The 27,922-nt window shown below is 44.0% G+C and overlaps 2 protein-coding genes across 5 annotated transcripts in view; one reads left to right on the plus strand and one right to left on the minus strand.

The window, feature by feature from the left end:
• The window catches only part of macrod2 (mono-ADP ribosylhydrolase 2), a 382,263-nt gene that overhangs the window by 51,364 nt on the left and 302,977 nt on the right, over nt 1-27,922 (plus strand). The gene's annotated exons all lie outside the window — the stretch shown is intronic.
• Nucleotides 16,436-26,078, minus strand: flrt3 (fibronectin leucine rich transmembrane 3). Of its 2 annotated transcripts, none has more exons than XM_084021575.1 (3): nt 25,786-26,078; nt 19,878-20,576; nt 16,436-18,920 (listed from the first exon to the last, which is right to left on the minus strand). In XM_084021575.1, the coding sequence occupies exon 3, from the start codon at nt 18,876-18,878 to the stop codon at nt 16,929-16,931; it is 1,950 nt and encodes a 649-aa protein (XP_083877701.1). In that variant the 5' UTR covers nt 18,879-18,920; nt 19,878-20,576; nt 25,786-26,078; the 3' UTR covers nt 16,436-16,928. The 2 variants fall into 2 exon arrangements, with proteins under 2 accessions (XP_083877701.1, XP_083877700.1); XM_084021574.1 differs by having other exon boundaries at nt 19,878-20,578; nt 25,773-26,078.

Below are 27,922 nucleotides of genomic sequence, written 5' to 3' on the forward strand. Positions count from 1 at the left end.
CACTGCGTTACTTCTCCTTTGCTTATTAAGTTGTTACAGTCACTGTTCTTAATGAATGCTCACTGTCAAAACTTTGTTAATTTGACTCCGCCACGCAGAAGTCTGAAGTCAAGGCGATTGAGTTTAATTTTCCCCCCGACTTGGAGATGAAGCTGAACGCAGACAAAGTATTGAATTTTCATCTCTCATTTTCAAACAATATAGAGCCACTGGGGTGTAGTTTTCATTAGGACGGTGACTGATTAAGAACAGGTGCCACGGGCAGAACGAAGGGATTTCAGTTCAACTCGTCCAAGATATTTGCATATCTCACTAATTTAACACGACACGCACTGGATTATGTTCATGAAACAAAATGTTATTATAATATGATGGCAACACATTAAAAATATCAACTCATCCCTCCAGTGTTGTAACGGCTTCTCTGTACATTATTGAGTTACAGAATATACATTTCATGCACTCTATTTGAATGACAATACAATTTCACATATTGCAAGTCTGATTTAAAATATATCACTGAATATTTACATTCTTTAATATTGCATTGAAAACTGTAGGCAACAAAATACTCCCTGAGCAGACTTTAGTGTTCAGGGACTGTCGAGAAACATCAGAGCTTAAATCTGTTAACATAGACGGTTAGTAATAACTAACTGTTTGAGGAAAAAAACCCCAGCAAAGCAGAATCACTGCTTCGTGCTGCTAAACCAATTTTCAAACTTTACAAATTTTCACTTTGTAATAGAGATGTTCCGATACCATTTCCCCCTTCCAATTCCGATACTCGTGCTGTGGGTATCGGCCGATACGGAGTACCGATACCATTTGTAAAGTACTGCCAAACCGCAGACATGATGCGCCAACATTAGCTCCTGTGTCAAGTGATCAATTGTGCAGTGTTTTAAGAGAAGAAGAAGAACTGTGTCAAAGCTAACGGAGCTAACCAGTAAATAAATTCCTATTTCGAATAAATGACGTGGTATGGGATCGGTGCCTGGACTCCAGTTCGCCAATACCGATGCCAGCATTTTTGGCAGTATCGGAGGCATTTCTGATACTGGTATCCGAATCGGAACAACTCTTTGTAATTTTATCCTTTTAGTTAATTGTTCTCACTTTTTGATATATGTCAAAAACAAATGTGTTTTGTGAGACCCACGTCCACCAAAATCTAGTCATTTCATCCTCCGGTCCAAGTGGATGTTTGTGCCAAATCTGAAGACATCCGCTCAAGGTCTTCATGAGTTATTGTGTTCACAAGGATGGGACGGCAGGAAGGAACAGTGACCCTGATCTCTGACCCCCAAAATCCAATCAGTCCGTCATCTGGCTGGACGTTTGTGCCAAATCTTTAATACATTTCATTCCAGGCGTTCCTGAGATACGTTCATGAAAATAGATGAGAACGAGAATCCTAGACATTTGAGGTATTAACTACTAACTCCATAAAAATTGAGTTTCTGTAATATACCAGTGATCGAGGCTGTTGTTGAATTGATATGCTTTTGCCAGCAGTCCCAAATATTTCAATTTAAAATATGTCAGTACAAGACATTCTTGCCCATTCCCGTAATCCCCTGATGAAAGATTCTTCCTTTATTGGTATTTTACGATTTTTGTTGGGTCTTGTTTCACGTCTTGTTGCCAAAGCCTCATTTTGGATTTTATCCATTTAAAGAATTTTTCATTTTGGCAACTTATAGCTCCCCAGCTTAGTTTCCTTGTCGGGGGAGAGTTTGATGTGCATTAGCCACTGACTGTGGACTTTTCCCTTCTCTACTGTAGATATTGTGCCTGAGACTGATGTGATAATAATACCTTCAGATGAGTAATGCCCTCTTTTAGTTGAAGAGATGATTAAGGGGGTGTGAGTCCATTAAAGAGCCCTTTTTTTAAGGATGACATTTTCATGCCAGACTTCATCTTGAGAGACGGCCCTCTTCTTTGTATTCGTTAAAGCAGCTAAAATAAAATGCATGCATTCCATTTCCACACTACGTTACTCATTAAAAAGCCAGAGTGTCGGTGGGAGCACCTGTAAAGCTTTTTTCCCCGCCTGCCCTCTCCAGCTGGCCTTGTTGAGGCCAGGCACTCTCTCACCTCAGGTTTTTTCCATCCTGGCACCGACCTCATGACTTTTTTAACAGAAGAACACTCCGAGTCTTCTGGGGCTCGAGGCTTCTGGGGTTTCACTTGCATCTTGGCCCACCTCCTCATCAACCCTGTTGCAAAACCAAAATAGACTCCCATAATTCGTCCCAGCCAATCCAGCAAGAATGTAAATAAAGAACAAAAGTTGCTTGTTCTACACGTATCAGAGGGGCCTCTTCGGTAATAGAGCTTCCCTTAAAACCGATCCTGCTGCAGGCCTGGCCCTGGCCGTTCCTCTCCACTCCGTTTTCTAAAGCAACAGTGCAAGGCAGCGGGCCATACTACTCTGCGCTGCCCTTATCTCACATTGGCAGACACCGGGTCTCCCTGTAGTCTGGATTTCCTGTCTGAGCCTTCGTGAGCTCCTGTGGCCTTGGCTTGTTCCTCTCCTCATCTGCACGGCCATCTCCTCCTCCTCCAGTCTGCCTCCAAACTAATTGACTTTAATTTGTCTTTTTTGCCCTCCTACGTTGAAGTGTACCTTCAGAATTCGTCGGTCGTATAAATGTCAATTAAAAAGGCATCACCCAATAAAATCTGCGAACAACTGATGTTAATTAATATCCAAGGTTTATGGTGTGTGGTACGGGCCCCGGCACGGCTCTTAGCACTTGATAACCATTTGGCCACGCAGCTTTGAGTGCCATTTTGGAGGCTGAGACTAATGAAGCTTGTCGGCTAAAATGAAGCCAGACTGTGAAATGGCCTCATCAGGTACATTATCTTAACACAATCGGAGCATTAGTACCTTCATTTGGACACAGGCTCACTTTCACTTTTCCATGCCATCAAAATCGCAGGATGAATAATTAATAACAGGAAAATATGGAATGAATATCATGGATTGCGTCATAAAATATGTTGATTATCTCACTGGTTAGGGTTGATATGTCAGATTGGGGCTGGATGCTAAAAAAGTATCCCATTTACTGAACGCTAATATCAACAAATGTATAGCAGTGTTGTGCTAATCACTCCCTCATTGGTGCCTCCAGTCAGAATGGAGAGGGGTACATTTTTGTGCTCATTTAAAAAGAGTAAACATTAAATACTGGAGCTTATCCAGTATTACTTCAGCTGTCGTACAGAATAATAAACTATTAATGCAACACTTTAGGAAGCAGTTCATTATGTTGTAAGAAGCATAATGCACAGACTAAAAGGCCCAAACGGAATATAGTTACTATTTACATATTTATAGAATTACTGCCAGTAGTGAACATACTCAAAGGTGGAAAGGCTCGACAAAAAAAATAGAAGTAATTTACAGAATTCAAGTTCCTGCTTGTATTGAATAACTTACAAAATGACTACTTGGCATTTGTTCACGTGATGAATCTGCATCTAATTAAAGTGCAGTACACATTGCAACAGCCTGTTTGCTTTATTTTTACATTAGCAACACAGCCAACACAGGAATACTATGCTAATATCAACCCACTTTAGCAATTCAATTAAATGAAAAAGACACACTTTTAGGGAGAATGTGCGCATCCACCCAGCTTTATCACCTGGGACGGCTCTTTAAACCCCAACCTGGATTGTCTGTAAAGAAAAAGTCCACAATGTGACTTTTAGGAGTTTCAGTTTCCAATATTTAAAATATATAGTTCGTGTGGGTTGACAGTTTTTGGAGTTTTCTCCAGTTTCAAATAGACAGGCTGCACTGTACTTGAGCTTTATTGAGTCATATGAATAAACTCTAGTGAATATCGTGTGTGTATGTTTCCCATCATCCATGACAAACACAATGAGACTGTTTTTTTTTTTTTGCATAAGCGTTCTATTAAATTGTGAAAATGGCAGACAACCATGTATTTTCCAAGAGAGCTGAGGTCTTATTTTCTTAAAACATCCTGTCAGCAATCTCAGTTAGCTTCAAGGGTCTTTATTTTATAAAGATTTAATCAATGTTTTGTCATTGTATTGCTTTTGTCGAGGAAGCTAACCTCTACTTATAAACATCTTGAATGTGCAAATGATATGAACATCGCTTTAAAAAGTGCACACGGCAGCAGTTAATCACGTGTTTCATTGCATTATTAGGATGAATTATGAATCGTCCACTGAGGGGTACGATGAGCGAGTCCATTCACGGAGCACGGTGACATTCACGGGGAACAAGGTCAACCATTTCTCTTAGCCGAAGAGTTCTATTCATCCACTGGTAAAAGTTGATCTCAGCAGCTTCTTGAATAGGTCAGAACGGAGAGGAATAATAGAGGGACGAGGGGCGAGGGGAGACTTTGGCTGGGAGCTTGCCATTTAGAGGAATTCCCAGCGGTGAGATAAACCCCTGGAGTTGAACGTATTGCCAGTTTAACATTTTGGATATGTGCATACCTGCAGGGGTGAAGCCAGAATGACCATCACAAGGGACTCTCGTTTCCATTACCCCCGGATTTGATGCGTCACACGTTCGCTTCCTGTGCCACATGTGTTTTTCACAGCTTTATATTGATGCTACATTGCAGCCTTTCCCCACCGGGGCATCCGTTTCCAATCGTATCCATATGTGGAGGCTTCGTGTCTACATTTTACATCCATCGCCGTCCTCTCACCCTTTGCTAAGTGTATTTCCCACTTGTTTGTTTTCACACAAACGCACCGACACACAATACACAAGCGTCCCTCGGTAGGTCGTGCATAATCTCTGTCCTTGACAGAGTCGGGAGGGGAGGCTGTGTTCATGGCTGTAAAACTAAACGCTCTCTCTTATAATACTGAGATCTGCAGCTCTCAGATGTTGCTGTTGTTGTTGCTGTTTACATGCCTGTGTCTCCACTGTTTACACTCAGCTGAAGATGGTTTCCTGGAGAAAGAAACACATGTGACTCTTGTTTCTTTCTCCAGGAAACCATGTTTAGCTGAATGTAAATATGTTTTCCTGGAGAAAGAATCAGACTTCTGTATCATTTAGATAGCGGATGGCAATAGTCAACGTCACGTCATGGATATCTCGGCCTAAATAATCTCGATTCACTTTATTATTTATGCTTAAAACATGGTGGAATCACTATCTTACATTTAGTTAAGCAACAGTTTTATTGCTAGTTAAGTTAACATCCTTTTTAGTGAAAAACAATCTTAAATGAGGTAGCATAAGGACTCCCTCATAAATACACAAATACATGGTTAAAAATTGTGAGTCTGTTTATGAAATGATACTTTCTCTTTTTTTTAAATCAGGCTCTTCTTTCACCTTTCAACCTTTTTATAGCGAACTAGAGAGCTTTTTCAAATCACCCGTGATGATATTTAAGATTATCCCGATAACGATAATTATTGTGAGTGTTTTTCAATGTTAATGATATAAACTAACCTGAATGCCATCTGGATTTTATCAGAAATAATCACAATTTAATTTGCAATCAGAATATTGGCGTTTGACCAACGTTTGGGTCCCGTACGCACAGAACCTCTTTGACTTCACTGTTTATCTCTCCTCTCCCTCTATTCTCCCGTTGCTTTAAGTACCACCATGAACGTGTGCTGCTAGCATGAAAAGAAGCACTCTTGACTGTATTGTAAACTGAAGCACTTGAGGCTCAACAAAAGAGCCTTTAGCATAGACATTCCTCCGTCTCCGGCTCATCTCACGACCGCCGAGTGTGGAGCGTTTGCTTTCCTTTCAGCAGCTCCTGCGATAAAAAAAAAGCGTCTAATTGCTGTCTCTTAAATGACAGCCATCCAATGAGGGCCCATTGTCTTGGATGAGTATCCAGTCGATACTTGAGCCATTTGTTCTACTGATTGGCAGTCTCGAGCCATGCCGCCTCGCGCCCTATAATATTGATGTATTTGTTCTGCTGTAATGGCTGGCCTTATTGCACGTGACCCATGTATATCTTTCAAACTGGGGCTGACAGACAGACGGACTGAGGCCTCGGGGGGCTGGAGGGGCAGATGTTGTCCATTTGGGTACCGATGTGAAGCGGGTGAAAAATAGCAGTGGAATCACTCATTTAATTAAGACACATACTTCCTATAATTGTCCACCTTATGCATATCTGTTGACCTTACACTGTGAAAACTTTGCGATTTCTCATCCCTCCACGCTGAGAAATGTGCCACCAAGATAAATTCTTCTGCATTTATTGCACTTATCGATTCAAAGCGATTCTCATATTGACCCTGAAATACAATTTCCTCATGGGGACGTGGACTCTGTTCAACCTTCACAGTGTTTTAGTATTCTGGCTGGACATGATTAAGTATGGACCCACATTGAGTTTCACCATGTGCACTCGTCCACACACAGGGCATGAAAACAATTGCCGCCAAAATTAGAGCTTTTCTATTAATCACCCTGAAAGAAAAATGTTGTATTTCTCAAGGATTTCTTTAAATGACGTGCTCAACTTTATATTCAAATCACGCTTGGTGTGAAATGTGAGCTCAAATGGTCATTGAAATGACAAATTTCACAAAGCAAAAAATCCCATGGTGATAATACATCTTCTACGCGCCGTCAAATACACATTAAAGCCGCTGGAATTAACTGCACCTCAGGACGAGAAGCAGGCGTCGGGGTGAAATGAGCAAGCAATCTAAGCAAACCGCCAACCGCTACATTTTCACCCAGTTAGGAAGTCTTTACTACAAAAATGTGCCGGTCAAACATAAGTAAATGTTTGGTTCTATTGGAGTAAATTTACAAAGAGTCAATGAGGGTCCGTGAGTTGTCGGCTTCTGGGCGCCGCGTGACAGACGGTGGCTTTGTGTGGTGTAGGCAGTTTTTGGCGGGTCACCCCCAGAAAGGAGCACCTGTCCCAGAAAAGTGGACCTGCTGCCTTTTTTTGGTGGGTTTTTTGGCTTTAACCTGACTGTCACCCTTCTCACCTCTGCCCTAAGACATACATAACCTGCCAGATCCACTCTGTCATCGCGGGATTAATTAAAATGCTACACGGCGAAGGCACGGGTTCCCCTCGGGGGGCTGTGGTATATGCATGAATGACATATCCCCACACAGGCCGTCTGACAGACTGCCAGGTTGTTCAGTCACCTCGGGGGACGTATAACCAAATGATCACCTCCAGTGATTGGACCTCACCCCTCTTCCTCCTCCTTTTTTTTATGTTGTACAACATTGCTTCGGCCATATTTGTCATGTGGGACATTACTTATGCCTGACTAAGTGAATTTGCCCAAAACTACAGCCATCTGGCTCATACTGAGGATTTGCATTTGCATAGTTTTTCTTCTTCTTGCAGTGACAACTGTCGTCAGAAGCTCCAAATTACCTTCCTCTCATTGTTGTTAATTCATGCCTCTCTCACAAGGCACGCTATTCATTTTTCAAGGGATTCAAATAAATGGAGAAGAAAAGGAGGTTACTTATTTATCCCGGAGCCTTGGTTGATGCCCCGGCAAAGAGACAATAGAGGTCCGGGATGCTAAATGAATTCTGTTGTCCCTCCCCTGTGTGTGCTATCAACATAATTTGATTAGTGACCTGGTAACTATGAATGTGTGGGACCTCTTCATTCAAGTCCATCGGGGGCTCCCAGGGGCGACGGGGTCCGTGTTACGGGGCTCGGCCCCTTTTCCATTGCGACCCTGCAACCCTGCCCTCGTGTCGTGTACGCACACAACCGGGCGACGGGTGATTGATGACCGAGCTCGTGGTGCCTTTGACAACTTCTGGTGACTCCACACAAAAGCCGTCGCCCTTGTCACATTAGCGCCAATCTGGGAACATTTGTCCGTATGCTGCTGGCTTGAAACGCCAAATATGTGGCAGAGAGACAGATGTATGTATACGGAGTTCGTCTGCCTCAAGCTCAGCGTTATAAGAATAATCTTCTCATTATTTCAGGTTTTCTTCCCGTAGAATCCTACATAAACTTCATCTGCCCAGCGTGCGTCTCCTGATTTCATTAGTGCGCTATTCCCATCAATTGCACGTCTTCTTCGTCAGTTGTGTCTCTAGCTAATAATAATCCAGCATAATTAGATCATGAAGAATGGGCCTGCCAGCATTCTCAGTGTGTTTTTTTTTCTTCTTCTGGAAATGGAAAACTTTCCTCTTCTGCCCAAGTTTTTGTTTAAATGAAATGTCTGCATATTAAAACAGATGAATAATTAGTAGCCTTAAAGCGCCTGGTTGGATTAAATTTTCATTGGACTCCTGAAGAGCATTAATTTGTGAGATGTGTGTGTGTGTGTGTGTGTGCACAGTCTTAGGTTTATTAGGATAACAGTGGAAAATTGGAGAAAAATGAATCTTTTCCCGTCGTGATGCCAAACTGAGATCCCGTAGCACACGCTTATTTCTCCGAACTTCCACGGTGCGTTCACATCCATCCGGGCCCTCTGTGAATAATCCCGCTCTCACCACAGCTCTCACCTTTAATAAGAATTGTTGTTAATGACATCTGTGGCTGCGGGTGTGACCTTTTGCACTCCGAGCCCGCTCGCTGTATGTCTCACTCTCGCAAACAGGTGGGATGTCTTTCGACAGTTTCCCCAGACGTAGGTGCTAGAATGTGACAACGCTGCATATGGCTGGCGCGTACAGCCGGCTGCTCCGTCTGTCTCTAAAGAGAACGTAAGGGTAAACATTATGAAAACAGCCGACGAGAAGATCGTACAAGTTTGCACAAGTTTTCCGACACGCCGCCGTTGATCGTTAAACCTAATGCTACACCTCTGTCAAAGAATGGATTGTTGAAAACGAGCAGGAAAAACTCGTCGATAATTGGATAAATAATTATTGTCGCATGGCTTGCATACACCTTTATATGACAAATAGTTTATGCTGTGGGTGACTGTTGAGTAAAGCAATTACTGATTCATCTGTTGAATATTTTCTTTAATTATGCATTAACCTCCCTGTGACTAAGGTGTTATCCACACAGCTTGTTATTTAGACCAACGGTCCAAAACACAAAGATATCATTGCTACTTTTCTGAGTGAAAAGCAGTAAATCTCCACGTCAGATGCTTGAATATCAATTATTATACAGTAATTAGTGGTATAATAATGATAATCATCAAAATTCTTGATTTACCATTGCAGCATTAGTTGTGCTCAGTATATTGCTGGCAACAAAGGGATTGCTAAGCATTCTAAGAAATAAGTGGAAAGTTAGACATGGTGGCGTTGCCAGATGTTGGTTTAAGCTGCGTGAGTGTCATGGTGTCTGTATACACACACACACACACACACACACACACACACACACACACACACACACACACATCCCATGTTAACTTGAGCAGGTTTTAAGCAATGGCAAGCTTCGGATTACATTGCCTTAAATCCTTTGACCTCCCCCCCCCTCCCCCTCCCCCTCCCTCCGCCACCACTCGATTGAAATAGATTGAGCGGACTTTTATTCAAAAACAAAAAAGAATTCTTGCTCATCCTCCTTCTTCTGACCCCCCCCCCCCCCCCCCCCCTCCTGCCCTTTTATTCCATCAAATTCTTTTAAATGAAAAATGAGTCTCTATTTCTTGGTATTTTTGTACAACAGACGGTCCCATTTTGCTCCCCCCCCCTCCTTCATCAATGGGGAGGAAATGAGTTGTGGGAGCAGATTCCTCTCACACAGAGATCTCAGTAATCGTGTGGCTGCGTGTCACCAGCGCACCACAGTGACGGCAGCTTTTTAATTAATCCCACATCCCACCACCCCGCCCTAACCCCCACCGGTGGCTTCTCCCCCAAACTTCCCTCTTAACTTTCTTTTTCCTGTGTGGCTCACTCTGTGTGGGTGTGTTGCGGTGGGGTGTGTGTGTGTGTGTGTGTGTGTGTGTGTGTGTGTGTGTGTGTGTGTGTGTGTGTGTGTGTGTGTGTGTGTGTGTGTGTGTGTGTGTGTGTGTGTGTGTGTGTGTGTGTGTGTGTGGGTTGGAGGTGTTTCTCTAACTGCACTCTCTCAACCCGCTGCAGTGTTGTGTGCATGACTTGTGTAGTTACAGGATGACACTGCTGTCACTTTCCTATTCTTCTGAAAGCCTGACTCCGACTCCCAGAGTTCGGGAACCGACTGAGTACACGGCGTCCGCATGAAATGTTCATAACCTTTTGTACCCCTACGCCGGGTCAGGGATGCCCCCCCCCCCTTCCCTTGGTGCACTGCAGTGATCCGGCATCAAGGTGCTTGAGGACGGCGAAGTAATGACGCCTCGAGGTGTCTGCGTTCTCCTTCTGGTGCCGTGATGAATGGTGACAGGTCGTATTTACAATCCGAAAAAAGTGCTGACGCCGCCGAATTCCGCACCTCCTTGGAGAAGTACCAAAACATCGCCACCCTTGAGCAAACGGCCGTGCGTTTCGCGGAGGAGCTGCCGCCTTGAGTGAATGAGGGGCATGATGGACTTCTCGGGAGAGACGGACTGAGCTCTCGCCTGAAGGTCAAACTGTCAGAAGGCTGATCTCAGACCTGCTGAGGTAGTGGGGAAATCCTTGAAAACATCTGGGGAGAATAAAGTCGGGGCGTACGAGAGGAAGAATCAAAGCCTCAGCATGTAATTGATATCATTTATATTGATTGCATCAATGTTATTAAGTAGACTTGGTTAGGACAGTGATGTGTGATGGTCAGCATGGAGCGTTTCCTGTCATTACCCATTAGGCGACTTTGCATGCTTGATGTTTTTTTTTTTTTTTTTTTCACCTCAAAGTGAAAATGGCCGCTGCAGATGAAAACCTCTGCTTTCTGCTCAGCATGACTTATCAGTAGCGAGCTTCGGGTTCGCAAAGTGGACTGAACTTGCATGCGATGAGGCTGTCAACATCCCCAAATAATGAGCTGCATTGGCATGCAAATACTGTACTGACATTTAAAAGCTGGCTTAACATAAATGAGAGGAGAGAATGGATCGAAGGGGGAGCTTTTCGGCCCCCCTGCTGCAGCCCTACTGGGGGGGTAATGGACAAGCTGGACCTCTCCGAACCTTTAGGAATGAAATAATTATTCCCTTGCATCAGACTCCTGCATGGACAAATGGGACTGAGGGTCGATTAAGTTCTAAGGGGGACGTGGTGTTGATCTCATAAAGGGCATCAGGAGATGTATGGCCTCTTACAAGATCATTTAAACCACTTAATGGAGGACAGGAATTAATGGCTGCCATAGAGGAGAGTCAATTATATGGATATTTTCATAACATATTGTGTATAATTCATGGAGTAATGGCACAGACACCAATCAGGCCCTCTGCTTTTGTTTTGGTTATGGCCTGTTTTAAATGAGGTTATTGACTCTGTCGGCGTATGGAATAGGTTGCCGTCTGCATGCAGCGATATAGATGTGTTGTCACGTCTGCCACTGTGTTGGTGGTGGTGGCGGCGGCGGCACAGTGTTGATGGTGGCGGGCCGATGTTAATTTGTATTAACGTCAGATAATTTAGAGTTACGATGGATGTATGGGCACGCCTTGTGCTCTCAGGCAAAAAATTGGATTCATTAAGAAGACGGAGGAGCTGGTTAGGTTTTTTGGCCCCGTGGTTTCAGGTCACTGAGTAATGTGAAGAGATGGAGAGGGTCTTGGCCTGGAGGATGGAAGGGGACGGGGGGGGACAACACCCCCACACTGGAGCATATCACTCACACTGATGTCTCTCACCGGACGTGCCATTTTTTTTCTCTCTGCTCTTTTACAAGCGAGGACAGACTGTGCTTTTGACTCAGAGCAACAAAGTCACAAGACAGTGTTGGGACAGCTGTGGTGAAGTGAACTGATGGCTTTAGGTTATTCTGCATGCCTGCACATCAGTCAGCCTGCTTGTCCTTTTCTGTTAATCAGATGCGTGAACGACGAGTGTTAATTAGATGTGTGATCGACGTGCACAGGTTTACATTAAGGGACAAGTAGTCATAACAACTATAACATTCATAATCACGCAGACGTGCAGACTTTTGCATGAGTTAGCATGAGCTCTCTCGTTGTCGAGTGTAATCATGAATGAGCGATGAAGATGGATAGCAAAAAAACAGTTCCCGTCTCCTTTTTTCTTCACTGCAAAATGTACAGGAGTCCAATCATAGGCACACTTTTATGGACCTCTGACATTCACATCAAAACCACACAGTTGGATGAGAAATGTGATTTGATGATGTGAACACACTGTGCCAGAGGATACATGTAAAGAGCACATCAGAGCATCAACCGCCAGTTTTTTTTTTATCTCCTTTTCTTATGCATGAACACACACACAGCATATGCAAATTTTACACATTGGCAAAAGTGCAGACTTTGTGGGAGGCCTGGAGCCTCTGTTTGGCTTCTGACCTCAGCACCACTCCGCTCAGCAGTTAGAAGCCATTAAATCATGGGTCCGTTTCATGTGCAAGCTGTGTGCAACAGGATGTGAGGGAGAGCGAACAGCAAGCGCTCCTTTTTTATTTTTGTTGTGAATTGTGCGGTCGCGTTTTGGCAAACTGTGTGTTGATGAAGCACGCTTTTTTTCCAAGAGGAACGTCGCTTTGGTTTTATTTGATACTAGTCAGGAATGTGTGTGAGAGAGAGAGGACAACATGCAGCATACTTTTCTACTTTTTCTCTACATTAAAGCGATGGTTTGGAGTGAAATGTACCCTAGGTAATTTCCACCATCACATCAGGTCAAGTGTTGACCAATGTTGACCTGATAATACAAGCATTTATAAAAATTCAGTGAAACTTTTTCATACTCTCGTGTGAAACTTGCGTCACGGAAACAGCTTGGTAAACACGGAGGTGGCGTCGGCGCAGCGCTAGCAGCAGAGGATAGAAGCTATCAGGCAAGTGTTCTTTTAAATAAACTCCTGATGTACTTACAAACTTTAAAATGCCTCGTTTTGTGAGTACAGACCCTATGTGTACTACTGCAGAAGTTTGGTAACATTCCATGCATTATTAGTGGGGTAATTTACGACATATACATAATGTACCATAAGCGCTAGTACTAAGCCATTCGGCTGATAGCCCTATCTTGACCAATGTTGACCATTGTAAGTGGGAAGAGTGTTTAACTTTAAGAATACCAAATTAGTTTTTCCTTAGTGTCTCTAGTTTTGTACGGTTTATTAAAGCGCTATAGCTGAGCGAGCCGAATGATGTTGAGAAACCAAACTCAAATCGTTCCTGTTTGTATCAACTTATTGGCTTAACCTTATGCTGTGAGCCTTTGTGTCGTTCCGGGGGCCATTAAGCCATTAGCTAGGCATTTTCTTCCTCGCGTTTTCGCCCATTAATTTCTGGTGTCCCTGCCTAGAACGGCCTGTAATGAATGCCAGGGGGTCTCCCCTCAGTGAAGCATCTTCACGGTGGAACAGGCTGCCTGTCGGACTCCCATGATGGCTGGCTGTGTTTTGTGGTCGCTGATATGCATCCATTTCTCATCTCTTGAGTGAACTGAGGCTGACCTTAACTCACTGACTTCTAATCAGTTATAGAGTCAGGAGGCCTGTGCTTTTTGATCCTACTAATGGCGCTGACGGAGAAGAACCATGCGCAGCTATTGACGACAGTGAGGTCATCCAGGGGCACTTTGATACGAGCATCTATGGTAATGCAAATGTGACCTACTGCCTGACCAGTACATTACAATAGGCCTGGGGGGCAGACAGTGCAGCTGCCACCATTAGTTTTAATCTGTGGGTTACATAGAAGAGAAATAATTAGCCTCTGTGTGTGTCACACAGGAGACAAATGCATGTGGCATCTTGTGTTGTTTAAAGACTTGTCTGACCTCGGTGACTACGTGAGAGCCATTAAGGAATTGTCTAAAGGGACCGATGGGTCACGAGTGATAAGTGAGGTCACGTGGGGTCGTCAGCAAGTCTGGGTTCATCAATTTTGTCTCATCCTCGGCTCGACAAACCTGCACAAAGCTGCTCCGGTTAATGTGTTATTTTTTAGTGAAAGTCACAATACCACTCTCCTTTTCACCATTTGGTTGAACTGTAATTCATCACACACACACGTGAGAGCAGTTTGCTCGCTTTGAAGTGGTCGGCGTACTTGCAAACCCACGCAAGTAATCGACTTAATCCCTAAAAGCTCATCAAGAACGCAGCAAGATTGCTGTTCTAGCAGAAGGAATTGCTGTGATCTCATCGGTACGCTATGTTTGCAGTCTTTCTGGCTCAAACATAACACTTGAAACATTTTTAAGAGGTTCTTACGGTTACTAGACACATGGACGCCCCTCGCTCAGGCAACAGAGCGCTTTTCCATCCACTAATGCAGTGAAAAGCTGACGCTGTGAAGCCAGCTGACATGTCACGCATCTTCTGCTGGGCCGTTAATAGCAGCAAGAAAACAGTTGAGTTTCATTCAGCTCGGAGCAGATCATAGCTCATGATGATTATTTTAAGTGTCTGTAGAAGGCCACCATGAAAATGTGATAAATATTTATGATTACCAATTATCATGTCGTTTTCTGAACTCAAACTCGACAGCACTGAGGCCAAACAGTCAAATAACAAAAAAACTATTGACGGCGCTCATATGGAAACTATTACTATTTAGTATTCTAACATTAGACCGTCTGTTTGCTTTAATTCCAAGCTAATGTGATATATATTTAGTGTAAAGGGCAGGGTTAGTGTATACTTAAGGTTTGGATAGCGTGCGCAGCTTTTAGCGGCTCCTCTTACCGTAATTAAAGCTTTCACTGTGTTAAAGGCTTGTGGGTGTGTGAATGTGGGTGTGCGATATTTTCTTTTTTTTAACACACACTGAATACATATGCTTTTGTGTAGGAGTACAGTCACCGCTCGGGTCCAGCCAGTGTAATCTGAAATGCATTAACTTTTATGCTAGCTTTCACAAGATGGTCTGCTGGATGCATTTGTAAAATGGGCTAATAGGCTATTTTACTGCTTTTGCATGTGTACCTTTCCATGGGCCCTTGCCCGGGTGAGCTGCAACCATGTCATTAAGTGTGCTGCCTGGAGCCCCTGAGCAGTGCATATATACTTTGTCCTCTGCAGGGACGGGCATCCCCATCAGGGTCTGCCTGTACCACCCTCCATATGGTGCCTCGTCATTAGTTTGCTGTTGCCCCGGTGCCTGGAAGGTTCATCAAACCCTAGAGTCCAATCTCTCCACAGCCACATTTCTACTCTGCTGTGACATTTCTCTCGCTGGCCAATCGGATAAGTCACACATGGCTTCACCGCACGAAAGAACAACAGCAGCCTCGAGCAGATGTTGCTTTGCAGACTGCTCACGGAGTGAAAACTGGGTTTCAAGAACAGTATCCCGGTTATTGCTAAAGAGTTCACGATGTCTTGGAAGGCTGAGATGGGGTTTTAAGGCTATGAAAAGTAAGACCTCAGAGTTCAGATCGTTGAGAGAGATAAAAAAGGAGGTTATGTTTACATATCCAGGAGATTTTAAGGTGTGAGTTTAGATGGTAATTTGAGATATGAATGAATAAATCATGTCCCGTGGTGCATTCATTCTCACTTTTCACATTTAAAGACAATTATCTCGAGTAGAAAAAATGAAATAAATTGAGCAATCACAGCAAAGCATGATGGGATAATTGTGATAGTGAATAGTGAACATAATAAAACAACGCCAAAATATTGTTTTCAGTTGGATTTGTTGCACTCAAGGTAAGGAAGAGCAAAGTTATTTTTGTCCACTTTTATTCTGTAATATGACCAATATTTTTCATATTCAAGTGTGTATGAAAAAAAGTCACTGGTTTCTTAAAAAGCTAAATACAATAAGCATTGGATCAAGGCACATACAAGACTGGCCAAAGGGCATACAATGCACTTTGGTTTTCAATTGTTAAGAACAGTTAACTTCAAATTGTGGAAACATAATAGTGTGTTCATTTGGAAAATAATACAAAATAATACTCATAACAAGGAGTTGCTGACACTGTGGTAATCCTAATGAAAGCTAACGTGTTTTTGTCTTTTCGGCCTGGTGACTAGAATGACGTATGGTACACGGTACTAAAGAATGCCGCCATTGTTGTTTGGCCATTGTTGGCTTGTACAAATAGAGATAGCGGGGGGTCCTCTGTATCAGCCTGTCCAGTCTACTTGTTCTGAGGAGCGGTGAGCTCCTTAAGGTCGGTGTGCTTTTTCTGCCCTGTGCTGTGGTCTACAATCCTATCAGAAACACTGGAACCCTGCTTGGGTGGCTTTGCTGTGTTTCCTCTTCTTTGCGGAACAGAAAAGGAAAAAATCACACACTGAACAAAGCAGAGAAATAAAGCATGGCACCTCATATTTAGTTATTCATACTCCATACCAGGTGAATAGTAGAGCGAAACCCATGGTCCGTATTGTGTGGAGGCGGCCACTGACCGCTCGTTCTCGTTCGAGGGCAACATGCCTGCTTTGCAAATTGGTTGAACGGCTGTGCCTTAGTTTACTTCATGTCATTTTTTTGCCTTTTTGTTTTTCAGACAGCCACAAAGTTAAAAGAATGACCTGTGCTTATACTACAAGGTTTTCTAAGGTCTGATTGTTCAACACAGCAATGAAAACCCACTTTCACAGTTGACAAGTCATCATATCTCAGGAGAACACAGAGTTTCTTTTAGTTGGTCGATAACCTTAAGCAAAGGAAATACAGTACAAATTACTACAAATTCCTAAAATATAGAATTGCAGTTTGTCACAATACCCACTGATGGTTCAGTGATGGCCTGCAACTGGAACGTTCTTCGTCCTCCATAAAATGTCCTTAAATATAAATTATATGGCAAATGTACAGAACATTGCTTCCTTAGTCTTATAGATCCAGTGTTTTGTAAAAGTCTTGCCACTCTGTTTATGTAACGCACTCATCATGAATGGCCATGCGCAATATCATGAATGGGAATGGTCTGAATCTGGTATTCCACTGTCTCTGTAGCTCCTGTTGTTAATACTGTTGTCGTTATGTGGGCTCTTGTATAAAGTCAGACCATTGGGTGGGAAAATCGTGTGTATCACAAATTCCTCCTTGGACACTGGCAGGTGATTTATAGGGATCATTTGAAAAGAGGTCTCTCGTATTTCGAGGATGGAGGTGTCCTTCTTGGTGCCAGCCTCAGCATAGTCATCCTTTCTCCGACGGCCTTTGTTGTAGGTGCAGTTTCTGGAAAAAAGTGAACCGTTCCTGTGGACATACCAACACACCAGTGCCAACATGATTATTGCCAAAAGAGCCACAGCCCCTCCAATGATAGCGGCCAAAGGCAGACTGGAATTTTTGTAAGGCTCTTTCTCCTGCTCTCTGTTTAAAGTTGTAGTTGGCTTGTATAATTTTGAACTAGTCTCTGTCTCGATGCAAACAGGGGTCTCATCTGACAGGTAAATGTTGCTGGTCTCCATGGGAACCATGCATATCCTATAGGAAGACTCTGGCTCCAGTGCCGTGAGCAGGTACTCCTTCTTCTCCCCCTGCACAATAGTCTCAGTGATGGAGCCAAAGGCAGGGCTGTGTCCCAGCTTTAGCCAGCTGAGCCGTAGGGCAGTCATGGGCTGCGACACCCTCCATGATATGTGTATTGCATCCGCACTGCTCGACTTCACACTGATGGTGATGATCTTTCTGCCCGAAGAGGTGGTAGTGCTGTGGTATTTCCGACCAATGTCAGGCCCTTTTACCACAGGCCTTTTAGTCACAAACGAGGGCCACTGGGGCTGTGTGGGGCGCAACGTGTTGGAGACTGTGCTTGTCTCATATGTGGAGATTAGGTCTGAATCTGTGCAGTCAAACATGTCTGTAGTCAGGTCTTTAATTGCCATGCCTTTGACCTTATCAGGACCCTGGCACATGAAGCCGCGTACATTCACCTTAGTCGGCAACGACCGCAGCCAGTCACGCACCCATTTCATCCTGCAAGTGCATTGCCAGGGGTTGTTGCGCAGCAGGAGCTGTGTGAGATTGTCCAGATCTTCAAATACACCCTGTGGGAGGCTGCTCAGGTTGTTGCCAGATAGGTCCAGACGGTACAGCTGCCTAAGGAAGGCAAAAGCCCCAGGCGGGACATGATTAATGTGATTATCTTGGAGCTGCAGCTTCTCCAAACTGGTGCCCGGCAAGTTGGCTGGCGGCGAAGTCAGGGAGTTCCTCACTAGCGAGAGCTCAGTCAGGTTGATCAGGTTGATGAGAGCCATCTCCCCAATCCCACGGTTGTTCAGCAGGTTCCCGTCCAGGATTAGTCGCTTCAGGTTGATGAGATCTTGCAGCGACTGCTCTGAAATGGAGGAGATGCGGTTGTCATCAAAGCGCAGCTCCTCAATGCTCATGGGTAGGCCTGAGGGGATGGTGCTTAGGTGGTTTCTGGAGAGAAAAAGCAGTCTGAGGTGATTGCTGTCCCTGAAGGCCCCATCCTCTATGCTGACTGCAGATACCGAGTTATCATCCAGGTGTAGTTCCTCAATATATGGAATTTGAGCCAAAGATGTACGGGTAATCATCCGAACGTTGTTCTCCTGAAGGTGGAGCTCTTTCAGCCCGAGAGGAAGGTTAGTGGGGAACTCATCCAGATTGTTGCAGTACAGGTAGATCTTCTCCACATTAGTCAGCCGGCGGAGCTCTGCAGGAATGCCCGAACTCTTGATGCGATTGTTTTGCAAAAAGAGCACTGTAGCATCCTGAGGCATACCGGTAGGAATGGAAGTCAGGCCACGGTCATTACAGTAGATGAAGGTCCCATCGCAGCGGCAGGCTGAGGGACACGAGGCAGAGGTCACCAGGGGGTTAGCAAGACCCAGCAGCAGTCCGACCCTGATGAGGGAGAGGATAAAGGCCTTGCATTGACGCACCATCTTGAAGCTGTGTTGCCTGGCAGTCTAATCACTCAAGAGCCCCTGGGGAGAAGACACAAGGGTACATTTAATGCACAAGCCCTTTAAAGGAGAGCCAAATTCCTGTTCTCATAATTGCAGGGTGTTTGAAATGCTGCCTACAGCACTTTCTAGATTAAATAACGGCTGAAAGAATCAGTTTGAATTCCTCATATTATATGTGTATGAATTTATCATTAGAAATGCCAGACTGAAACAAAAGCAGTGAAAGTTTTGCGCCCCTCCAATAACCTGTTTTGTTCAGAGCACTCTCTTCATCTATAGATTTGTACGCTCGAGACTTTAAAAAGTAACCTGCATTAGAAACAGACCTGCTTTTTAAGAAACGTTCCAACTTGAGAGCTTTGGGAAATTAATCTGTGTCTGTGCCTTTTGGCCCTGACTTGTGAAATGTAATAGCATCCCTTCGTCGTTTTACACATTTTCTGTATCTCAAGGCTGCCTTTCATCGCCACGGACCTCGAGAGTGAACAAAGTCCGGCTTTGTTGATGAACTGTTGTCGAACTGACAAATCCTTAATTCCTGTTTGATCATTACCCATGCCTGTTCGCCATTCAAATTCTAGGGTTTAACCGGCCACTTACAAGATAAGGAAGGAATGCCTCTTCGCTATCTAAAAAAGTGATCTGATAAAAGGCTTTTGCAAGTTAAGATCAAAGGACAGGTTTTTGGTTTTCCTGAGGTTACAAGGTGAAATATATGAGCTTCAATTTTTCCTTCCACAGTAATTGTGGTGTGTTTAAAGTATATCTAAATGAATAAATCAATCAGGTGCAAAGCAAACAGTGCCAACTGGCTGTCTATCTCATCTCTATTGACATCTTCTCTTTTGATTGGGCTAATACTGATTTATTGCTTTAATTGTGCATTCCTGCCGTGACCTCTCTTCCTGCATGTCTCATTAAAAATGCCTGGTCAGTGAAGTGGATAAAAAGCAAAGCCATCTGTATTTGTCATACCTGATTTATATGACGTGGTTAATCCTTTCCAGCCGCCAAAAAAAAAATCCAATCAAGATTCTTTTCTGAAAGGGAAAGTTTGTCCGAGGGGTTTTCTGGTGATATCCTGACCTGGTCAGTGTTTGCAGAGCTGATCCTTGTTTGGGCGATGACCTCCTCTGTGTAGTCAGAGGCTCATGCTTTCAATGCCTTTACCATGGCAGATAAGCCTTTAGGAAAAAAAGCATCCCCCTCTCACTGACAAAACATGCGCTCTTGGGGTAATATTGAAAAAATCCTAATGGGTGTTGAGCTCAACAGCCATAACTGCAAATGAGATTTTAGGGGTGTTGTATAGAGTTCCGCGTGCAGGACGGGGTGAGCTTTAGCAACGACTCCTTTCTGCAATCAAGCCCACCAGGCATGATGAGTTGACACAAAGCTGGTCTGAGCCATGCCAATCCCCCGTGCCACGGGCTCAATGCGGGCCTGTTTACTTGTGTACTCCAGGTCTTCAGGTAACCCAGAATCCTCTGCTCCCTTGTCGAGCCTGTATACACATTAATCCAGGGCTTTGGTCCCTTTTCCTGAAGCAGATAACCAATGTTCTCCTTTCCTCTAAGGAGCAAAACGGGGCAAGGTGCTTATCCTTCTGGGCCCGGCCTCCCTCAAGCATCTGCAGCTTGACTCATGCGTGCCCTCCTCACACCTGCGGTGGTGCTCTGAAAAAAATAAACCACAGACAAACACCTTTAGTGCCCACATTCAGTCAGTACAACATAATGTTTCCATTATCAGAGGAAAGCAATCTTTTAGACTGGATAAAAGACACTTATTTTCTTCTTCAAGAATACATCACCCTCTACAACCTTGTACGTTTCAAGGACCCATTCTGATTTTACTATGAAACCTTAAGTCATTGACATTTGATACCGAGGAAATCTCACTTAGGAAGGTGGTTGATACTGAACTCTAACCTCCTATATATTATGAAGTTTTCTTCCTTTTTAGATTTCGCCTGTTGCCCTTTTACAGCCCCGTAACTCTAACACACCGCATTTCTTTTCTATGGCGTTCCAAGAAAAGAATGTCTATGCATACGAAAGACAACCGTGAACTCGACCCCAACACAATGGCAGAGGGTGGAGTCGCCGTGCCCTTCTCAGTCCGGTTCACCGCTTAGCTAAGCTTTTGCTGTTTTACAAGAAAACTCGGGCCATTTAAAACAAAATGAAGCTAATTTGGAAACTAGTCCAGGCTGCACACATGAGAGGAAAAAACGGATCCAGCCAATTCTTACTGAATTACTTGCATTGTTAAAAAGCACCCATGACAAATGAGGCCAATTTGAATTTTGTATGGAGAAGAGGATGGCTGCATCCATCCCTGTCACTCCAAGCTCCTCTCCGTGACCCCTCACCCCCCGCCACACCCTCTATGAAAGCCATTTCTGTTGGCAAAGGAAATTCTATTTTTGCAAAGGAAAATGTTATGTTTCCTCTTACAACACAATAGCTTTGTGTCCTTATATGTGACCTGCTGGCAGTCACCGTTTGCTGTGAAACACGGAAAGGTAAATTAGAAACAAGGGAGCCGGCCATTTAACAGTTGTAGCCCATGACGAGGAGAAGATTAGGGAATAGAGGGGCTTGAAACTCAATTACAACTCATGAGATGCTGTCTAATAATAACGCCACCCCCCCTTCCTTGGAAACACGGCCTAAAGTCCAATATTACGTTAGTTGTAGATTAGAATCTGGGGGGAAAAAGCACCAGATGTGACCTCTACTAACTTCTGGAAAAAAGGATTGTAACACGTTTGGGGTGGAGGGGGAAAGATGACGTTCAGTAATTTGAGGTTTCAGAAAATGGTGAGATGATAGAGGGGATATGTGCTGTCTGCGTGTTGGAATGCAGCACTTAGTCAAGCTATTTAAATTTTAAATAGCCCTTTTCACCTCATTTTGTAAAGTTCTCCATCCTCTGAATTAAGTTAAAGTGTGTGGTCTTGAATTCTCCACATTTCTAAGGCCAAGAAACCAGCGAGATCTACCTGCACTTGGAGTAATAGGCTTTTATGGCTGTGAGACATGACGATTCTCTGCATAAATAGCCACATGGTGCAACATTTCCACTCGGTTTGCCTTTCTTTGGCCGCTACGACTCCGTTACCTGCTGAGATAACAGAATCTGGCTCGGTGTCCAGCACAAGGGGCAGAGGGAGGGAGGGAGGGGGGGCCTGGCTATACTTCCATGGTGTAAATATAGTCACAAAGAGCTAAAACATAATGCATCATAGGCCTTGTGTGATGTTATGTAGAGGGTGATTTATCAGACGCCTGCTTTTAACCAAGCACATCATGCTCACTTTACGACGAGCCCTGTCAGGCCGAGATACTTGGCTGTGTTTCCCCCCCTTTTTTTTCCACGCTCATTGGATTTCAGGAGAGTGGCCCCTCTCTATTGTTCGCTACAAGGCAAGCATGTGGACCTTATAGCCTCCAACAGAGGGGGTTTAGGTATTAAACCATTTTATTTGGACCATTAAAAAGTCCCCCTTCTTTATACACAGCATTTTTGCAAGCCTTTTTCCTATTGCATTTACTAATAACATACACGATGCAAATGTAAGCACACACACACACACACTATTTTCATGTGCACACAATCATTTTGAGTGCAGTTGGAGGCCGAGTTAAACATTTTTAGTGATGGATGCCTTTCTCCATCGTTCTAATAAGCTCCGCCGGGCCGACAGGGGATTTCTGCAGCCCTCAAAGTGGCTTCTGCTTCATTTAATCTGAACTGGCAAAGTTCAATTGAGCATCCTGGTAAAATTGTGTGTGTGTGTGTACAGCTAGTTACCTTTCAGTGGAGAGTGTGGGAGGCTCACACAAAGCTGGACACTGATAGCCATTGTGAGCTCAACACGCATAAATGCACATTAGTCTGCAATAACAGAGCCCAAGACTTTGTGCCCCGGAGTCATACACTACACAAGAAAGGCTTTGCAGAAAAAAACCCTCAAATAGAAACAATTTCATGCTTGTCAAAAGTATTCCAGATTAGAATGACTTTTTTTTTTACTTCTGTAAAATACAGAAAATATTACATACGCTGCATTTGGGGGGTGTGGGGGGGGGGGGGGGGGGGGGTGGTGGTGGTGGCTGTTAAATTATTCATGAGGCCTGAAATTAATTTTAAACCACAGTTGAGCTCTCCATTGGGAAATCAGGGTTGTTTGTATCTGCTGTTGATTATTTATTCTAATACATAATAAAGTTTTGAATTATGATTGATTGCACACAATATTCAAATTGTCGGTTAGATTTTCTTCCAGATTCGGGTCTTGAAATATACATATTTTAAGCTGAAAAACAGGAAATCATGAATACTTTAAGGTCGTTTATCATAGAAATGTACATTCTTTGGTTTAGAAGCTCATCTGATATGAAAGCAACATCTCGTGTCCTGTTGTATGTAGATTTCCTGTGCCATGATGCTCTTGAGCAAGGTGAGTTTTAGTTGTTTTTCGATGTGAAGCATTGATTTCTGTATCAGTAAGTTGTTATCAAGACAACAGGCAGCGGCCTGCTGTGCTGCAGACACACAATGGGACATTCATGGTCACATCTGAATTCACAGGGACACAGAACAGCCCAAGAGAGAAAACGGGGCCCAAAATCCTCCTTGATGGTTTCAGGGATTTGGTATGTGGGCCTCCTGGTGCTGTCTTTTTTTAGACGGGCTGACCAGATGATCGTTTTTTTGTTGCCGCACCATTAAGAGCACAGAGAGGCCTGGGACTGACTGGGGGTCTTCTCTTTTGTAACACGCTGAAAGGAGAGATCCGTAGCAGCTGCAGTGGTTTTTCCCCACATGGGGGTGGTAGGCACTGCAAGATGAAATGTGTGCATGTGTTTGTATGTGACAAGCAAACACCGACTTCTCATGTTAAGCTGCTCACGGGAGCCCATCTCAGCACAGGCCTGACACCTTCCCTACAACACACAGGTTTTGTTAACCTCCCTGCTGGCCAATCTACGGCGTTTTTTCCTGAGTCACGGTCGTTTGCAGTATTTCAGTTTGCAGCCATGTTTACATCTTCACTTGTCGTAAATTATATAAAGCTCAGAGTAGGAGGTAAGATGCTGCTTAATGGCTGAATAAATTATGAAAAAGCAGAATTAGGCCTCCTCGGAGTACAGCGTTGGATCTCAGATGGCTTAGTAGTTACAGAAGTCTTGTTTATGACTTTTTATCTCCCCCCCCAAACGCAGTCATTCATATTTAATGCGTTAACTCTTCTGGCATTAGACTGCGTGTAGTGACCTGGTTAGTTGTCAATCTGCAACGTGAATTCCCTCTGAAAGCAACTGACTGGGGACGTTTGCCTCGGGCACTCATCACTGAAGACAATTGGGTCTGTATGTCTATTTCCAACACGCTGGACAACAGAGGGCTACCATTACATCGCTTGACAAGTCAAGTTTACAGCTAAGATTAAAAATAATAATAAAAAACATCCGGCTGCAGCATGTGTCCATATAAGTCTGCATTTAAAGCCTGTGTGACCTTATCGTCTCATGAAGACGAAGGGGCTGTATTAAATCGGATTAACAACTGTACCTGCACTGGTGTTGCCAATAATACATCCAGCTTAAAAAATATGCTGCCCCCCATGTTATTGCATTGATCCAACGTGGGGATAAATAGCTGCAGGGTTTGTATTGAGGAGCTGATCCGTTTGCACCATGACTGAGGTATCAAACCGCGTCTCTTTCTCGATGCTCCATGAACACGACAGTCCTATGTGTTGGTGTTGAGGCACTGTTAACGTGCGTAAAAATGAGCTTGTGCGCGAACTGGTGCGTATTTTTGGCAACTTGAATGTGGATTTTCATAGGGGACCTCCATGACTGCGCCCCTTACATCTACCTATGATGTTTTTTATTTAGGGGTAGTGGGGAGGGGGGGGGGGCGTCCATATTATCTGCAGACAAGCCTGCAGTGGCACACACACACACACACGGTACATTTGAATGGAGGAGGGCATGAATAGAGTCCAGACAGTGACGCCGGGGACGCGTTTTTAAGCGGAGTTTCTCCAGCTGCCCCTTCATGTAACTCCGCGGGATCCGCACTGCAATTCCAGCCGCACGCCGGGGAGTCTCGGACTCGGCTGCGACGCGGAGACTAAAATCACACAGCACCCCCCCCCCCCCCCCCCATCCCCTCTCTTTAATCCTATTCCAGTTTGCGTATTCACCACCGTTTATTTTCCCACCGGTTGAGGAAGAAAAAAAAGCTGGAGTAAGGTTTAGTTAGACGTCCCTGTTGCTTTTATAAGTGCTTTTAATTTTTTTTTATATTAAACATGTTGCGATCGAGAAAGAAATGTAGCGTGTCGCAACATGAAATGCATCTCTACAGTGGAGGAGAGGAAGGAAAAGGGGAAAACAACCCAGAGAGGGATCGAGACGTGGTGTGTGTGGTCGCTGTTAGAATAAAGAGGGACCGGAGCGAAGCAGCAAGTTGCGGGAGAGAGGGTAGATCCGAGACGAGGAGGCTGATGAAGAATCTGTTTAAATCTGACAAAATTGAGGAGGAGGATTTCTAAACTAACAGCTCGAGCTTGTTTGGAAGAAAACGTGCGCTCGCGATGTGTGTGTGTGTGTTTTCTCTCTCTCTAACGCCTGTGACAGAGCCACATCAGAGAAACCATTTTTTATTCTCGCCATGGGTCGACTATAATAATAATAATAATAAAAAAATATATATAAAGAAAGTGGAGGGCAACTAATTCAGATACAACTCCTGAGGATGACTTTAAATCCCTTCAGCCAGAAAGAAGATCCAAAAAAAAAAAGAGATGGAAAGGATGCATTCCCAACAGCAACAAAAACACGCACTTACCTCTATAATCAACCAAAAAAAAAAAAAAAAAGGGAAAGTAACAGGTATCCTTTTTAAATTGGGTCTCACAACGAGGGGGGAGAGAGCCACAAAAAATAATCCAATCCACGCTATGAAGGATTTCAATTCAGAATTCCGCGAGAAAAAAAAGAAAAAGAGAAGCTCCTGTCGCTCACAAGGTTGGAGCTATTTGGAGTTTTATCTTTCGCAGCACTGCTATGTTTACTGCTGACCCTCACACACACACACACACGCACACACAATCTGGAGGCTGTGCAAGGACGTAGGTGCACGGCTAGATCTCTATACAAATGTGGAGTTGTGTTTGCCTCTAGCTTCAATAGAGCACTGATGTCATCTGGAGGAGGGGTCTCTCTCTCTCTCTCTCTCTCTCTCTCCCTCCCTCCCTCCCTCTCTCTCTCTCTCTCTCTCTCTCTCTCTCTCTCTCTCTCTCCCTCCCTCTCTCTCTCGCTCTGTTTGGGAGATGCACAGGAACAAATGCAGTGTTGGATGGATACACTAGGGGGAGTGGAGGAAAGGGGAAGGCACTTTTCAGATGTGTCCACTTAAGAGGAGTGAATAGTCACTGGTTGGAAACCAATGCTCACTGTCAGGGGGGGAAAAAAAGGGAGAGGAAATGTACAGTGTGTGTCCATGTTGGCGAGGACACACACACACACACACACACACACACACATGCACAAATAGTCTTTTCCCCGTAGTGTTAAGCTGCCTGTGGTTTTTGTAAGCTGCAGCTAAATGATCATTTGCATGTTTGTTTGAGATGTGTCAGGATAATTCATGATTAGGGTATATTTTTTTTCATCAGGGGCTTCATTACCGATGTTATGATTTGTCAATTATCTCTCTTGCAGGTGTTTTTTTTTTATTTTTTATAAATATTTTATTATTGTCTAGATGCCACAAATGTCTTCTGAAACGGCAACAAACTAAATGTTTCCCAATCGTAAAGCCAAATTATTTTTGCCCAAGCAAGTGTAAAAATTCTAATCTCCAAAATGCTAATTAAAAAAAAACTTTGCTTTTCTATGTGTAGCACATAAAAGACCAGTTGTTGTTTGTTAAACACTGACAGGTAATGAATATTTTATGGTGTTGTCACAGTGAAACGGAATCATTTCTAAAAGGAATTTGGAATTGTGCTAATTCCTAATATTCTCCTGTGTGTGTGTGTGTGTGTGTGTGTGTGTGTATCACACTTCGACTGTGTTCATGTGTGTGAGGGACCTGCGAGTCCATCTGACCTGCACCTGAACCGGTCTGACGTTTGCCCCCCTCCTGCTTTCTCTTTGACCCCCTTTGGTTACACGTTCAAATGGAGGCAAACAGTAGGTCTGCTCCCTTCGAGGCCCAAAGCAGCAGTGAGTCACCCTGTTAGTCAAAGGCTCGTACAGCAGAGCTGACCCAGACTCCACAACCCCGGTGCTGTGAGCTGCAGGGGGAGGGGTCTATGACTGTTGTTGAATATCAACTTCCTGTCGACGCCGCGTTCGTCAATAACCACATCTGTGCACAGCTGTCTGAGCCTCCATCTCGTACATGTCATTTACTAAATGCTGCTTTTTTGTTTAATTACCTCAAACCTATTATGCTCTCACGTTGCAAAAACGCCTGGAGGGTCTGCATTCATTCTCCACAAACAAGCAGGTTTGTGAAGGAGAGGTGTTATTCTCTCACTGCTGCTAAAAATATCTGTCTCCTAATGTATCATGCTTTCTGTTTGTCAAAGAGAGAGCAGCTGTCCTGTAATAATTAATGAGTAAAGAACAAATGTTGTCAGTAAACCAGCATTAGGGACCCCCCGATAATATTTTACCGACGACGCGTGAATGGGAGCTCTGCTAAAAAGACTGAAGTAATAATTTAACACGCTCGAAGAATCTCATGGATGTGGCTTCCTGACACGCAAACAATGGCACGACTAATGTCCCCCCATTTACACTGTTTAATACTCTGTTCTCTCATTGTCTACTCATGAGCTAACAACTGTTATTGCCTCATTAAGGGGCGGCGCGTACCACACCAGAGTGACTGTTTAAGTGTCTGACCGCCGCTGACATCTCCTGCCCCTGGTTTATCTGCCGGGGCGGACCGCGTTCCCCGACTCCAGCCTCCACACACCGAAAAAA

The sequence above is a fragment of the Eutrigla gurnardus genome, assembly GCF_963514095.1.
Source record: "Eutrigla gurnardus genome assembly, chromosome: 11".
Classification (NCBI taxonomy): Eukaryota; Metazoa; Chordata; class Actinopteri; order Perciformes; family Triglidae; genus Eutrigla; species Eutrigla gurnardus.

What these genes read in the sequence shown, in the direction of transcription:
- flrt3 (XM_084021575.1), bottom strand. Translation starts at nt 18,878, where the DNA reads ATGGTGCGTCAATGCAAGGCCTTTATCCTCTCCCTCATCAGGGTCGGA.